Source organism: Petromyzon marinus, chromosome 85 (genome assembly GCF_048934315.1).
Source record: "Petromyzon marinus isolate PM22_M1 ecotype Great Lakes invasive population chromosome 85, UKy_Petmar_22M1.pri1.0, whole genome shotgun sequence".
Classification (NCBI taxonomy): Eukaryota; Metazoa; Chordata; class Hyperoartia; order Petromyzontiformes; family Petromyzontidae; genus Petromyzon; species Petromyzon marinus.
This window is the reverse complement of record NC_133750.1, coordinates 6,313,341-6,330,799: the sequence shown is the minus strand read 5'-3', so window position 1 is coordinate 6,330,799 and position 17,459 is coordinate 6,313,341. Positions and strand designations below refer to the sequence as shown.

Sequence of the window (17,459 nt, the reverse complement as noted above, 5' to 3'; positions counted from 1 at the left end):
AGAGACCCACAGAGACACCCACAGACACTCACGTAGACCCACAGAGACACCCACGTAGACTCACACAGACACCCACAGAGACTCACACAGAGACTCACAGAGACTCACACGTAGACTCACACAGAGACCCACAGTGACTCACAGAGACCCACAGATACTCACAGAGAGACACCCACAGAGACCCACGTAGACACCCACAGAGACACCCACAGAGACACCCACGTAGACCCACAGAGACACCCACGTAGACTCACACAGACACCCACAGAGACTCACACAGAGACTCACAGACACCCACAGTGACTCACGTAGACCCACGTAGACTGTCCCCTCGTGTAGCGTGGGAGGGCTGAGCCCCTTCTCTGACTCACAGAGACTCACAGAGACTCACAGAGACTCACAGTGACCCACAGAGACTCACAGAGACACCCACAGAGACACCCACGTAGACTCACAGAGACTCACACAGAGACTCACAGAGACTCACAGAGACTCACACGTAGACTCACAGAGACTCACACAGAGACTCACAGAGACTCACAGAGACTCACAGAGACTCACACGTAGACTCACACAGAGACCCACAGTGACTCACAGAGACTCACAGTGACTCACAGAGACTCACAGACACCCACAGAGACACCCACGTAGACTCACAGAGACTCACACAGAGACTCACAGAGACTCACAGAGACTCACAGAGACTCACACGTAGACTCACACAGAGACCCACAGTGACTCACAGAGACTCACAGTGACTCACACAGACACCCACGTAGACTCACAGAGACTCACAGAGACTCACAGAGACTCACAGACACCCACAGTGACACTCACATAGACCCACGTAGACTCACACAGAGACCCACAGAGACTCACACAGAGACCCACAGACACTCACAGAGACTCATAGACACTCACTCAGAGACACTCAGAGAGACACACACAGAGACTCACAGACACCCACAGAGACTCACAGAGACAGAGATACACAGAGACCCACAGAGACACACAGAGACAGAGACTCACAGAGACAGAGACCCACAGAGACTCACACAGAGACCCACAGACACTCACAGAGACTCACAGACACTCACAGAGACTCACAGAGACTCACAGACACCCACAGTGACCCACAGAGACACCCACAGAGACCCACGTAGACCCACGTAGACCCACGTAGAATGTCTCCTCGTGCAGCGTGGGAGGGCTGAGCCCCTTCTCTGACTCACAGAGACTCACACAGAGACTCACAGAGACTCACAGAGACTCACAGAGACTCACGTAGACTCACGTAGACTCACAGTGACCCACGTAGACCCACGTAGACTCACAGAGACTCACACAGACACTCACGTAGACCCACGTAGACTCACAGAGACTCACACAGACACTCACGTAGACTCACAGAGACTCACACAGACACTCACGTAGACCCACGTAGACTCACAGAGACTCACAGAGACTCATAGAGAGACACCCACACAGTGACTCACAGAGACTCACACAGAGACTCACAGGGACTCACACGTAGACCCACGTAGACTCACAGAGACTCACACAGACACTCACGTAGACTCACACAGAGACTCACACAGAGACTCACGTAGACCCACGTAGACCCACGACTGTCTCCTCGTGCAGCGTGGGAGGGCTGAGCCCCTTCTCTGACTCACAGAGACTCACACAGTGACTCACAGAGACCCACAGAGACTCACAGAGACCCACAGTGACCCACAGAGACTCACACAGAGACTCACAGAGACACCCACAGTGACCCATGACTGTCTCCCCGTGCAGCGTGGGAGGGCTGAGCCCCTTCTCTGACTCACAGAGACTCACAGACACTCACAGAGACTCACAGAGACTCACAGAGACACCCACAGTGACCCACGACTGTCTCCCCGTGCAGCGTGGGAGGGCTGAGCCCCTTCTCTGACTCAGAGACTCACAGAGACTCACAGAGACCCACGTAGACACCCACAGTGACTCACGTAGACTCACACAGAGACTCACAGACACTCACAGACACCCACGACTGTCTCCTCCTGCAGCGTGGGAGGGCTGAGCCCCTTCTCTGACTCACAGAGACACTCACACAGACACTCACAGAGACCCACAGAGACTCACAGAGACTCACAGACACTCACAGACACTCACAGACACTCACACAGAGACTCACAGAGACCCACAGAGACTCACAGAGACACTCACAGACACCCATGTAGACTGTCTCCCCGTGCAGCGTGGGAGGGCTGAGCCCCTTCTCTGACTCACAGAGACTCACAGAGACCCACAGAGACACACAGAGACCCACAGAGACTCACAGAGACCCACAGAGACACACAGAGACTCACAGACACTCACAGAGACTCACACAGACTCACAGAGACACTCACAGTGACCCACGACTGTCTCCCCGTGCAGTGTGGGAGGGCTGAGCCCCTTCTCTGACTACGAGCTCCGGGTACTTGCCGTCAACTCGGTGGGGCGCGGTGGGCCGAGCGAGGCGGTGGAGGCCCGGACCGGGGAGCAACCCCCCTCCACGTCGCCACGGCAACTACAGGTAGACACACACACACACACAGACACACACACATGCATACAGTCACACACACATACATACAGTCACACACACAGACACACACACAGACACACACACAGACACACAGACACACACACAGACACACACACACAATCACACACACAGTCACACATACACAGACACACACACACATGCAGTCACACACACAGACACACAGACACACACACAGACACACACACACACAGACAACAACAACAACAACAACCGCCATTCGCCACTAAGTGGCGGTGACGTCACCACGACGCTTGTGCCAGGCTATGTGCACCCTGAGGCCACGTGAAGTGTCGAACGCCCGCTGGCAGGAGGTCACGGGGCAGACCCAGGTGCCACGGGTCGACTGACTGAGATGACTGGCTGATGCACCACCTGTGCCCCCTACTGTGCCAACCTGCTGTGCTTTAGCCACCCGGCGCTCCGCTCGCTGTTGTGAGCGTCGCTCCTCCGCCCTCCGTTGTTGTTGGAGGGCGACTGCCTCCAACTGCCCAGTAGCATCCTTCACGAGCCTCCTCCACAGAGGCCGATCTTGACACCGCTGGTACCAGTCATCGGCAAGTCCACTCAGCTCCACGTCCTCCTCTACCACATCACTCCATCTCTTCTCTAGCCCGTGCCGCGCCCGCTTAGCCCCCTCAATCCGGCCAAACAAAAGCTGTTTCGGCATGCGGTGGCTGGGCATGCGGGCTACATGACCCAGCCATCGCAGCCTTGCCTGCCGGAGGAGCTCACCGATGGGACCCTGCCCAGATCTTTCAAGGATTTGTGAGCTCCTCACACAATCCAGTCTGGTTAAACCCAGGATGGATCGTAGGCAGGCCAGCCTAAATGTTTCTAACCGGCGAAGATGTTCCATTAGGGGGGTCCACGTTTCGCAAGCATAGAGAAGGGAGGGAATGACCGTGGCCGAGAAGACCTGAAGCTTAGTGCGGAGCGACAGACCAGGTAGCTTCCACACAGCGTTACGCAACCGATGAAAAGATATTGCCGCTCGACTGATTCGGAGTGAGACCTCTGCTGTTAAACTGGAGCCAGTCATAAGCACACTGCCCAGGTATGGGAAACTCTCCACTCTCTCCACAACTGCCCCATCACCGATTGGGAGTTGTGGTGGTGGAGTGTCCGATGGTACAAAATACCCAGGCAGGTGCTTAGTTTTGGTGGGGCTGATGGTAAGGCCCCACCTCTTAGTGGCATGCTCCAGTCTCAGCAGCAGCGTCTCCAACTCCTCCTCTGACTGAGCAGCTATTACCAAGTCATCAGCATACATAACGTGGTTGAGCAATAGGGAGCCATCCCTTGACCGCACCCGGGCATCGATTAGCCTCCCATTATATCTGTACCATATGGAGATTCCCCCGGTACAGCTATTGAAGGCTTCACGAACTACGTGGTCAAAATAGATGTTAAATAATGTGGGAGCCAAAGGACATCCCTGTCGCACCCCAAGGTGTACAGGGAATGGCTCTGACTCCCGGCCACGTAGTTTTACCCGGGCCCGCTCACCATCATGAAGGTCCTTAATGATCGTGAGCAGAGGGTCAGGTACTCCAAAAGCACGAAGAACGACCCAGAGCCCAGGCCTACTGATGGTATCATAGGCCTTGACCAGGTCAATAAAGCAGAGATGTAGGTCTTGTTGGAATTCCCTACACCTCTGCTGTAGCAGACGGACAGAAAATATGGCATCTGTGCAGGACCGCCCTTTCCTGAAACCGCATTGGGGCTCCGCAAGCCTCTCCTCAGCGTGCCTGGCAAGGCGATGCTGAATAATCCTTGCCAGGACCTTTCCCGGCACACTGAGGAGTGAGATGCCCCGGTAGTTGTTACAGTCTGTGCGGTCCCCCTTCTTAAAAAGGGGGACCACCAGGGCATCCTTCCAATCCTGCGGAACCCGTCCAGTGATCCAGACTGTTGTTATGATGTCATATAGGGCAGTCTGTGCACAAACGCCACCCTCCCTCAGCATTTCGCTTGGGAGATCATCTCTGCCCGCTGCCTTTCCTGGTCTCAGACTCCGGATCGCCTTCAATACTTCCTCAGCAGATGGCACCTCAGCCAGCCACTCACAGGGGGTGACTTCATCCAACATTTGAGGCACCGCAGCCTCAGCAGGGTCATCCTCACTTTGTGCCACGATGTTTTCCTGGCTGAGGGATTTTCCCTCCCCCAGGACCTCACAGAAATGCTCAGCAAATCTGCGAACCTGTTCCTGGGGGTCGGAAATTGGATCACCGTTTTTTTCCCCTAATGATGGTAATAGGTGTGGTGCTGCAGGTTACTTTTTTGATGGAGTTAAATAGAGATTTGTGTGTTGTTGTTGTCTGTGTGTCTGTGTGTGTCTGTATCTTTGTCTGTGTGTGTGTGTCTGTGTGTGTGGGTGTGTCTGTGTGTGTGTGTGTCTGTGTCTGTTTGTGTGACTGTGTGTGTGTGTGACTGTGTGTGTGTGTGACTGTGTATCTGTGTGTGTGTGTCTGTATGTATGTGTGTGTCTGTGTGTGTGTATCTGTGTTGGTGTCTATATCTGTGTGTGTCTGTGTGTGTGTTTGTGTGTGTGTCTGTGTGTGTACTGTGTGTGTGTATGTATCTGTATGTGTGAGTGTGTGTGTCTGTGTGTGTGTGTGTGTCTGTGTGTATCTCTCTGTGTGTCTGTGTGTGTGTGTGTCTGTGTGTGTGTCTGTGTGTGTATCTGTGTGTGTATCTGTGTGTCTATATCTGTGTGTGTCTGTGTGTGTCTGTGTGTGTGTGTGTATCTGTGTGTCTATATCTGTATCTGTGTGTATCTGTGTGTGTGTGTCTGTGTGTGTGTGTATCTGTGTGTGTATCTATATCTATATGTGTGTATGTAACTCCTCCCCCAATCCACCACCACCACCCCTCCAAGGCACGGATGCTGAGCTCCAGCACAGTGCTAGTCCAGTGGGAGGAGCCCTTGGAGCCCAATGGAGTGGTGCGTGGATACCGAGTCTACTACACTACAGATGCCTCTCAGCCACTGCACGCCTGGCCCAAGCACAGTGTTGACAGCAGCTTGCTCACCACCATCGGCAGCCTCACTCCTCAGGCCACCTACACGCTCAGGGCCCTGGCCTACACGGGCGTGGGAGATGGGCCTCTCTCGCCGCCCATACAGATCAAGGCCCAGCAGGGCGGTGAGTGTGTGGGTGGGTGGGTGGGTGAGTGGGTGAGTGAGTGGGTGGGTGGGTGAGTGGATGAATGGGTCAGTGAGTTGTGAGTGGTTGAGTGAGTGGGTGGGTGGGTGAGTAAGTGGGTGAGTGAGTGAGTGAGTGGGTGGGTGAGTGGGTGGGTGGGTGAGTGGGTGGGTGGGTGAGTGGGTGGGTGGGTGAATGGGTCAGTGAGTTGTGAGTTGTTGAGTGAGTGGGTGGGTGGGTGAGTAAGTGGGTGGGTGTCTGGGTGAGTGGGTGGGTGAGTGGGTGAGTGAGTGGGTGGGTGATTGAGTGGATGAATGATTGTATGAGTGAGTTATCCTCCCCTCACTCTCCTCCCGCTCTCCCCCCACTCTCCCCCCACTCTCCCCCCACTCTCCCCCCACCTAGTTCCCAGCCAGCCCTCGGCCCTGTCTGCCGTGGCCATCTCTCACTCGGAGATTTCACTTTCCTGGACAGCCCCACGGCAGGAGGTGGTCACTCGCTACGAGCTGAGATACGGACCCACACGCACGGGGGAGCAGGTACTCACCAGTCGCTCACCCAGCCGCTCACTCACTCACTCACCCACCCACTCACTCACTCACTCACCCAGCCGCTCACTCACTCACCCACTCACTCACCAGCCGCTCACCCAGCCGCTCACTCACCCACCCAATCACTCACACACCCAATCACTCACACACCCACCCACTCACTTACTCACCCACTCGCTCACCCACCCACTCACTTACTCACCAGTCGCTCACCCAGCCGCTCACTCACCCACCCAATCACTCACACACCCAATCACTCACACACCCACCCACTCACTTACTCACCCACTCGCTCACCCACCCACTCACTTACTCACCAGTCGCTCACCCAGCCGCTCACTCATCCACCCAATCACTCACCCACTCACTCACTCACTCACGCACACACTCACCCACTCGCTCACCCACCCAATCACTCACCCACTCACTCACTCACTCACCCACTCACTCACTCACCCACTCACTCACTCACCCACTCACTCACTCACTCACCCACTCACTCACTCACTCACCCACTCACTCACCCAGCCGCTCACTCACCCACCCAATCACTCACCCACTCACTCACCCACTCACTCACTCACCCACTCACTCACTCACCCACTCACCCACTCACTCACCCACTCACCCACCCACCCACCCAATCACTCACCCACTCACTCACTCACCCACTCACCCACTCACTCACTCACCCTCTCACTCACTCACTCACCCCCCCACTCACCCACTCACTCACTCACCCACTCACTCTCTCACCCACCCACCCACCCACTCACCCACCCACCCACTCACTCACCCACTCACTCTCTCACCCACCCACCCACCCACCCACCCTCTCGCCCTCTCTCCCAGCTGGTGGTGAGTTTCCCTCCAGCCACGTCCTACTCACTGCGGGGTCTCAGCGCGGACACGGAGTACTCTCTGACGCTGGCCGCTCGCTCCGACCTGGGTGTGGGCGCCTCAACAGCGCCGCTGGTGGTGTCAACCCTCCCGTCCGGTACTCCTCCTGCCCACACAGTGTCTCTGTCACAGTGTCTCACAGTGTCTCTGTCTCAGTGTCTCTCTCCCAGTGTCTCTCTCCCAGTGTCTCCCAGTGTCTCCCAGTGTCTCCCAGTGTCTCACAGTGTCTCTGTCACAGTGTCTCCCAGTGTCTCTGTCACAGTGTCTCTGTCCCCGTGTCTCTCTCCCAGTGTCTCCCAGTGTCTCCCAGTGTCTCCCAGTGTCTCACAGTGTCTCTGTCACAGTGTCTCCCAGTGTCTCCCAGTGTCTCTGTCTCAGTGTCTCTGTCCCAGTGTCTCTCTCCCAGTGTCTCACAGTGTCTCACAGTGTCTCCCCCAGTGTCTCCTAGTGTCTCACAGTGTCTCCCAGTGTCTCCAAGTGTCTCCCAGTGTCTCTCTCCCAGTGTCTCTGTCCCAGTGTCTCCCAGTGTCTCCCAGTGTCTCACAGTGTCTCTGTCACAGTGTCTCCCAGTGTCTCTGTCTCAGTGTCTCTGTCCCAGTGTCTCTCTCCCAGTGTCTCACAGTGTCTCCCAGTGTCTCCCAGTGTCTCCCAGTGTCTCTCTCCCAGTGTCTCTGTCCCAGTGTCTCCCAGTGTCTCCCAGTGTCTCCCAGTGTCTCCCAGTGTCTCTCTCCCCGTGTCTCCCAGTGTCTCCCAGTGTCTCTGTCCCCGTGTCTCCCAGTGTCTCTGTCCCCGTGTCTCCCAGTGTCTCCCCGTGTCTCTCTCCCCGTGTCTCCCAGTGTCTCCCAGTGTCTCTGTCCCCGTGTCTCTCTCCCAGTGTCTCCCAGTGTCTCCCAGTGTCTCTCCCCGTGTCTCTCTCCCAGTGTCTCCCCGTGTCTCTCACCCCGTGTCTCTCTCCCCGTGTCTCTGTCCCCGTGTCTCCCAGTGTCTCCCAGTGTCTCACAGTGTCTCTCCCCATGTCTCCCAGTGTCTCTCTCTCCCTGTCTCTCCCAGTGTCTCCCAGTGTCTCACAGTGTCTCTCTCCATGTCTCCCAGTGTCTCTCTCTCCCCGTGTCTCTCTCCCCGTGTCTCTCTCCCCGTGTCTCCCAGTCTCTCCCCGTGTCTCTCTCCCCACGTCTCTCCCCCCGTGTCTCTCCCCCCGTGTCTCTCTCCCCGTGTCTCTCCCCGTGTCTCCCCGTGTCTCTCCCCGTGTCTCCCCGTGTCTCCCCGTGTCTCCCCGTGTCTCTCCCCGTGTCTCTCCCCGTGTCTCTCCCCGTGTCTCCCAGTGTCTCCCCGTGTCTCCCAGTGTCTCCCCGTGTCTCCCCGTGTCTCCCAGTGTCTCTCCGCGTCTCCCCGCGTCTCCCAGTGTCTCCCCGTGTCTCCCCGTGTCTCCCCGTGTCTCCCAGTGTCTCCCCGTGTCTCCCAGTGTCTCCCCGTGTATCCCCGTGTCTCCCCGTGTCTCCCCGTGTCTCCCCGTGTATCCCCGTGTCTCCCCGTGTCTCTCCCCGTGTCTCCCCGTGTCTCCCCGTGTCTCCCCGTGTCTCCCCGTGTCTCCCCGTGTCTCCCAGTGTCTCCCCGTGTCTCTCCCCGTCTCTCCCAGTGTCTCCCCGTGTCTCCCCGTGTCTCCCCGTGTCTCTCCCCGTGTCTCCCCGTGTCTCTCCCCGTGTCTCCCAGTCTCTCCCCGTGTCTCCCAGTGTCTCCCCCAGTGTCTCCCAGTGTCTCTCCCCGTGTCTCCCAGTGTCTCTCCCCGTGTCTCCCCGTGTCTCCCAGTGTCTCCCCGTGTCTCCCCGTGTCTCTCCCCGTGTCTCCCCGTGTCTCCCAGTGTCTCCCCGTGTCTCCCCGTGTCTCCCCGTGTCTCTCCCCGTGTCTCCCCGTGTCTCTCCCCGTGTCTCCCAGTCTCTCCCCGTGTCTCCCCGTGTCTCCCCGTGTCTCCCCGTGTCTCCCAGTGTCTCCCCGTGTCTCCCCGTGTCTCCCAGTGTCTCCCCGTGTCTCCCAGTGTCTCCCCATGTCTCCCAGTGTCTCCCCGTGTCTCCCAGTGTCTCCCCGTGTCTCCCAGTGTCTCCCCGTGTCTCCCCGTGTCTCCCCGTGTCTCCCAGTGTCTCCCCGTGTCTCCCCGTGTCTCCCCGTGTCTCCCCGTGTCTCCCCGTGTCTCCCAGTGTCTCCCCATGTCTCCCAGTGTCTCCCCGTGTCTCCCAGTGTCTCCCCGTGTCTCCCAGTGTCTCCCCGTGTCTCCCCGTGTCTCCCCGTGTCTCCCAGTGTCTCCCCGTGTCTCCCCGTGTCTCCCCGTGTCTCCCCGTGTCTCCCCGTGTCTCTGCCCCCACACGGTACCGGCTTGCGTAGCGCAGAGAGGGAAGTCTTTGAGGTGTGAGCGAGTGGTGTGCCGTGACGATTAACCCACAATGCACCGTTGTGACCCATAATGCCGTGCGCATGGAGGATTCCCATTGGTTGCAAGGTCACAGGTAAGTGTGTGCAGTCACGTGTCACATGACGTGCCCTTAGACTCAGCACTGTCACAGACTCAGCACTGTCACAGACTCAGCAATGTCATAGACTCAGCACTGTCATAGACTCAGCACTGTCATAGACTCAGCACTGCCACCCATAGACTCAGCACTGTCATAGACTCAGCACTGTCACCCATAGACTCAGCACTGTCACCCATAGACTCAGCACTGTCACCCATAGACTCAGCACTGTCACCCATAGACTCAGCACTGTCACTCATAGACTCAGCACTGTCACCCATAGACTCAGCACTGTCATAGACTCAGCACTGTCACCCATAGACTCAGCACTGTCATAGACTCAGCATTGTCATAGACTCAGCACTGTCATAGACTCAGCACTGTCACCCATAGACTCAGCACTGTCATAGACTCAGCACTGTCATAGACTCAGCACTGTCATAGACTCAGCACTGCCACCCATAGACTCAGCACTGGCACCCATAGACTCAGCACTGCCACCCATAGACTCAGCACTGCCACCCATAGACTCAGCACTGCCACCCATAGACTCAGCACTGTCACCCATAGACTCAGCACTGCCACCCATAGACTCAGCACTGGCACCCATAGACTCAGCACTGTCACCCATAGACTCAGCACTGGCACCCATAGACTCAGCACTGCCACCCATAGACTCAGCACTGTCATAGACTCAGCACTGTCATAGACTCACACCCCACAGCCCCCTCAGCTCCCCCAGGCTTAATGGAAATGATCACACACACAGAGACACACAGAGAGACACACAGAGAGACACACAGAGAGACACAAACAGAGAGACACACAGAGAGACACACAGAGACACACAGAGAGACACAAACAGAGACACACACAGAGACACACACAGAGAGACACAAACAAGACACACACAGAGACACACACAGAGACACAAACAGAGACACACACAGAGACACACAGAGACACACAGAGAGACACAAACAAGACACACATAGAGACACAAACAGAGACACACACAGAGACACACACAGAGAGACACAAACAGAGACACACAGAGAGACACACAGAGAGACACACACAGAGAGACACACAGAGAGACACACAGAGACACACACAGAGAGACAAACAGAGACACACACACAGAGACACACAGAGAGACACACACAGAGAGACACACAGAGAGACACACAGAGAGACACACAGAGACACACACAGAGACACAAACAGAGACACACACAGAGACACACAGAGACACACACACAGAGACACACAGAGAGACACACAGAGAGACACACAGAGAGACACACACAGAGAGACACACAGAGAGACACACAGAGAGACACACACAGAGACACAAACAAGACACACACAGAGACACACACAGAGACACAAACAAGACACACACAGAGACACACAGAGAGACACACACAGAGACACACACAGAGAGACACACAGAGACACACACAGAGACACACACAGAGACACACACTTTAATATTATCTCTCCCCACCCCCCCCCCACTCTCCCCCCCCCACTCTCCCCCCACTCTCCCCCCACTCTCCCCAATCTCCCCCCCACTCCCCCACTCCCCTCTCCCCCCCACTCTCCCCCCCCACTCTCCCGCCACTCACTCACCCACCCACTCACCCACTCACCCACCCACTCACCCACCCACTCACCCACCCACTCACTCACTCACCAACTCTCCCCCCCCCCACTCTCCCCCCCACTCTCCCCCCACTCACTCACCCACCCACTCACCCACCCACTCACTCACCCACCCACCCACTCACCCACCCACTCACCCACCCACTCACCCACCCACTCACTCACCCACCCACCCACCCACTCACCCACCCACTCACCCACCCACTCACTCACCCACTCACTCACTCACTCACCCACCCACCCACTCACCCACTCACTCACCCACCCACTCACTCACTCACCCACTCACTCACCCACCCACTCACTCACTTACTCACCCACCCACTCACTCACTCACCCACCCACCCACTCACTCACTCACTCACCCACCCACCCACTCACCCACCCACTCACTCACTCACCCACTCACTCACCCACCCACTCACTCACCCACTCACTCACCCACCCACCCACCCACTCACTCCCCCCCCACTCCCCCCACTCCCCCCACTCCCCCCACTCACCCACTCACCCACCCACCCCCCACTCCCCCCACACTCCCCCCACTCTCCCCCCACCAGCCCCATCAGCTCCCCCCGTGTCTCTCACACTGAGTGCCCTCAGCTCTCGCAGCCTGGAGGCTCGTTGGGGGCCTCCACCGGCCGAGTTCTGCAACGGGGAAATCGTCGCCTATACCGTCAGATACCGGCCACTCGGCCACCACCACCACCACAACAACCACAACAACAACAACCACAACCACAACAACAACAACCACAACAACAACCACGACAGCAAGGAGGCTCATAAGGCCACCGCCGGCGATGATGATGATGACGATGATGGTGGCGATGATGGTGACGGAGATGAAGACCACGATGATGATGATGATGACGGTGGCGATGATGGCGATGCCGTGAATAGAGGAGGAGGAGGTGGTGGTGGTGGTGGTGGCGGTGCTGGTGGTGGTGGTGGTGCTGGTGGTGCTGGTGTTGGTGGTGCTGGTGTTGGTGGTAGTGGTGGTGCTGGTGGTGGTGGTGTTGGTGGTGGTGTTGGTAGTGTTGGTGCTGGTGTTGGTGGTGGTGGTGCTGGTGGTGGTGATGGTGGTGGTGTTGCTGGTGGTGTTGGTGGTGGTGCTGGTGGTGGTGGTGGTGTTGGTGCTGGTGGTGCTGGTGTTGGTGCTGGTGGTGCTGGTGTTGGTGCTGGTGGTGGTGCTGCTGGTGGTGGTGTTGGTGGTGGTGGTGGTGCTGGTGGTGTTGGTGGTGTTGGTGAGGTGGAGGAGGCTGTGCTGGTGGTTGGGCCGGGCACGCTCTCCGTGACTCTGCCTGGGCTGGCACGTTGGACTCGCTACGCCGTGAACGTCGCCGCTGCTACCGCCGCTGGCGAGGGCCCGGCCAGCGACATCGTGGTGGAGCGCACGGAGGAGGATGGTGAAGTCACCCACCTGCTCAGTCACCCACTCACTCAGTCACCCACTCAGTCACCCGCTCACTCAGTCACTCACTCACTCAGTCACTCACTCAGTCACTCAGTCACTCACTCAGTCACTCAGTCACTCACTCAGTCACTCAGTCACTCACTCACTCAGTCACTCACTCACTTAGTCACTCAGTCACTCACTCAGTCACTCAGTCACTCAGTCACTCACTCAGTCACTCAGTCACTCACTCAGTCACTCAGTCACTCACTCACTTAGTCACTCAGTCACCCACTCAGTCACTCAGTCACTCAGTCACTCACTCAGTCACTCAGTCACTCACTCAGTCACTCAGTCACTCACTCAGTCACTCAGTCACTCACTCACTCAGTCACTCACTCACTTAGTCACTCAGTCACTCACTCAGTCACTCAGTCACTCAGTCACTCACTCACTCAGTCACTCACTCAGTCACTCAGTCACCCACTCAGTCACTCACTCAGTCACTCAGTCACTCACTCAGTCACTCAGTCACTCACTCAGTCACTCACTCACTCAGTCACTCAGTCACTCACTCAGTCACTCAGTCACTCAGTCACCCGCTCACTCAGTCAGTCAGTCAGTCACTCAGTCAGTCACTCAGTCACTCAGTCACTCAGTCAGTCACTCAGTCAGTCACTCAGTCAGTCACTCACTCACTCAGTCACTCACTCACTCACTCAGTCACTCACTCACTCACTCAGTCACTCAGTCACTCACTCACTCACTCAGTCACTCACTTAGTCACCCACTCAGTCACTTAGTCAGTCACTCAGTCACTCACTCACTTAGTCACCCACTCAGTCACTCACTCACTCAGTCACTCACTCACTTAGTCACTCAGTCACTCACCCACTCACTCAGTCACCCACTCAGTCACTCACCCACTCACTCAGTCACTCACTCAGTCACTCAGTCACTCACTCACTTAGTCACCCACTCAGTCACCCACTCAGTCACTTAGTCAGTCACTCACTCAGTCACTCACCCACTCAGTCACTCACTCAGTCACTCACTCAGTCACCCACTCACTTAGTCACCCACTCAGTGACCCACTCAGTCACTCACCCACTCAGTCACTCACTCAGTCACTCAGTCACCCACTCAGTCACCCACTCAGTCACTCACTCAGTCACCCACCTACTCAGTCACCCACTCAGTCACCCACTCAGTCACTCACCCACTCAGTCACTCACTCAGTCACTCAGTCACCCACTCAGTCACTCACTCACTTAGTCACCCACTCACCTACTCAGTCACTCACTCAGTCACTCACTCAGTCACTCACCCACTCAGTCACTCACTCAGTCACTCAGTCACCCACTCAGTCACTCACTCACTTAGTCACCCACTCACCTACTCAGTCACCCACTCAGTCACCCACTCAGTCACCCACTCAGTCACTCACTCAGTCACTCACTCAGTCACTCACCCACTCAGTCACTCACTCAGTCACTCACCTACTCAGTCACTCACTCAGTCACTCACCCACTCAGTCACTCACTCAGTCACCCACTCAGTCACTCGATCACTTAGTCACCCACTCACCCACTCAGTCACTCAGTCACTCACCCACTCAGTCACCCACCTACTCAGTCACCCACTCACTTAGTCACCCACTCAGTCACTCACTCACTCAGTCACTCACCCACTCAGTCACTCACTCAGTCACTCAGTCACCCACTCAGTCACTCACTCACTTAGTCACCCACTCACTCACTTAGTCACTCACTCACTTAGTCACCCACTCAGTCACCCACTCAGTCACTCACTCAGTCACCCACTCACTCAGTCACCCACTCACTTAGTCACTCAGTCACCCACTCACTTAATCAATCAGTCACCCACTCAGTCACCCACTCAGTCACCCACTCAGTCACCCACTCACTCACTCACCCACTCAGTCACCCACTCAGTCACTCACCCACTCAGTCACCCACTCAGTCACCCACTCAGTCACTCACTCACTTAGTCACCCACTCAGTCACTCACTCAGTCACCCACTCACTTAGTCACCCACTCAGTCATCCACTCAGTTACTCATGCACTTAGTCACCCACTCAGTCACTCACTCAGTCACCCACTCAGTCACTCACTCTGTCACTCAGTCACCCACTCAGTCACTCACTCAGTCACCCACTCAGTCACTCACTCAGTCACCCACTCACTTAGTCACTCACTCAGTCACTCAGTCACCCACTCAGTCACCCACTCAGTCACTCAGTCACCCACTCAGTCACCCACTCAGTCACCCACTCAGTCACTCACTCACTTAGTCACTCACTCAGTCACTCACTCAGTCACACACTCACTCACTCAGTTACTCAGTCACTCACTCACCCAGTCATTCACCCAGTCACCCACTCAGTCACTCAGTCATTCACTCAGTCACTCACTCAGTCACTCACTCACTTAGTCACTCACTCAGTCACTCAGTCACTCACTCACTCAGTCACCCACTCAGTCACTCGCTCACTTAGTCACCCACTCACCCACTCACCTACTCAGTCACCCACTCAGTCACCCACTCAGTCACTCACTCAGTCACTCACCTACTCAGTCACTCACTCAGTCACTCACCCACTCAGTCACTCACTCAGTCACTCACCCACTCAGTCACTCACTCAGTCACCCACTCAGTCACTCGCTCACTTAGTCACCCACTCACCCACTCAGTCACTCACTCACTCAGTCACTCACCCACTCAGTCACCCACCTACTCAGTCACCCACTCACTTAGTCACCCACTCAGTCACTCACTCACTCAGTCACTCACCCAGTCAGTCACTAACTCAGTCACCCACTCACTCACTTAGTCACTCACTCACTTAGTCACCCACTCAGTCACCCACTCAGTCACCCACTCACTTAGTCACTCAGTCACCCACTCAGTCACCCACTCAGTCACTCACCCACTCAGTCACCCACTCAGTCACTCACCCACTCAGTCACCCACTCAGTCACCCACTCAGTCACTCACTCACTTAGTCACCCACTCAGTCACTCACTCAGTCACCCACTCACTTAGTCACCCACTCAGTCACCCACTCACTTAGTCACTCAGTCACCCACTCAGTCACGCACTCAGTCACCCACTCAGTCACTCACTCAGTCACTCTGTCACCCACTCAGTCACTCACTCAGTCACTTAGTCACCCACTCAGTCACCCACTCACGTAGTCACTCACTCAGTCACTCAGTCACCCACTCAGTCACCCACTCAGTCACTCAGTCACCCACTCAGTCACTCAGTCACCCACTCAGTCACTCAGTCACCCACTCAGTCACCCACTCAGTCACTCACTCACTCAGTCACTCACTCAGTCACTCACTCAGTCACCCACTCACTCACTCAGTTACTCAGTCACTCACTCAGTCACCCACTCACTTAGTCACTCACTCTGTCACTCAGTCACCCACTCAGTCACTCACTCAGTCACCCACTCACGTAGTCACTCACTCAGTCACTCAGTCACCCACTCAGTCACCCACTCAGTCACTCAGTCACCCACTCAGTCACTCAGTCACCCACTCAGTCACTCAGTCACCCACTCAGTCACCCACTCAGTCACTCACTCACTCAGTCACTCACTCAGTCACTCACTCAGTCACCCACTCACTCACTCAGTTACTCAGTCACTCACTCAGTCACCCACTCACTCACTCAGTCACCCACTCAGTCACTCAGTCATTCACTCAGTCACTCACTCAGTCACTCACTCAGTCACTCACTCAGTCACCCACTCACTCACTCAGTTACTCAGTCACTCACTCACCCAGTCACTCACTCAGTCACCCACTCAGTCACTCAGTCACTCACTCACCCACTCACTCACCCCCCCACTCACCCCCCCCCCACCCACTCACTCACCCACTCACTCACCCCCCCACTCACTCACCCCCCCACTCACTCACCCCCCCACTCACTCACCCACTCACTCACTCACCCACCCACTCACCCACTCACTCACCCCCCCACTCACTCACCCACTCACCCACTCACTCACTCACTCACCCACTCACTCACTCACTCACCCACCCACTCACCCCCCCACTCACTCACCCCCCCACTCACTCACTCACTCACCCACTCACTCACCCACTCACTCACTCACTCACCCACCCACTCACCCCACCACTCACTCACCCACCCACTCACTCACTCACCCACCCACTCACTCACTCACCCACCCACTCACCCACTCACTCACCCACTCACTCACCCACTCACCCACCCACCCACTCACTCACCCACTCACTCACTCACTCACCCACTCACCCACTCACTCACTCACCCCCCCACTCACTCACCCACTCACCCACTCACTCACCCACTCACTCACCCACTCACCCACCCACCCACTCACTCACCCACTCACTCACTCACCCACTCACTCACTCACCCACTCACTCACTCACCCCCCCACTCACTCACCCACTCATGCACTCACTCACTCACTCACCCACCCACTCACTCACTCACCCACCCACTCACCCACTCACTCACCCACTCACTCACCCACTCACCCACCCACCCACTCACTCACCCACTCACTCACTCACCCACTCACTCACTCACCCACTCACTCACTCACCCCCCCACTCACTCACCCACTCACCCACTCACTCACCCACTCACTCACCCACTCA

At 56.5% G+C, this 17,459-nt stretch overlaps 1 protein-coding gene and 1 pseudogene across 1 annotated transcript in view; both read left to right on the top strand.

Moving 5' to 3' along the window:
- Positions 1-17,459, top strand: part of LOC116938443 (receptor-type tyrosine-protein phosphatase delta-like) — a 137,050-nt gene that overhangs the window by 23,401 nt on the left and 96,190 nt on the right. The window contains 5 exon segments of the mRNA XM_076057929.1: positions 2,428-2,566; positions 5,484-5,751; positions 6,157-6,290; positions 7,155-7,299; positions 11,935-12,783. Of these exon segments, the coding sequence (XP_075914044.1) occupies positions 2,428-2,566; positions 5,484-5,751; positions 6,157-6,290; positions 7,155-7,299; positions 11,935-12,783 (1,535 nt within the window).
- LOC142907929 (uncharacterized) lies at positions 13,852-16,660 on the top strand (annotated as a pseudogene).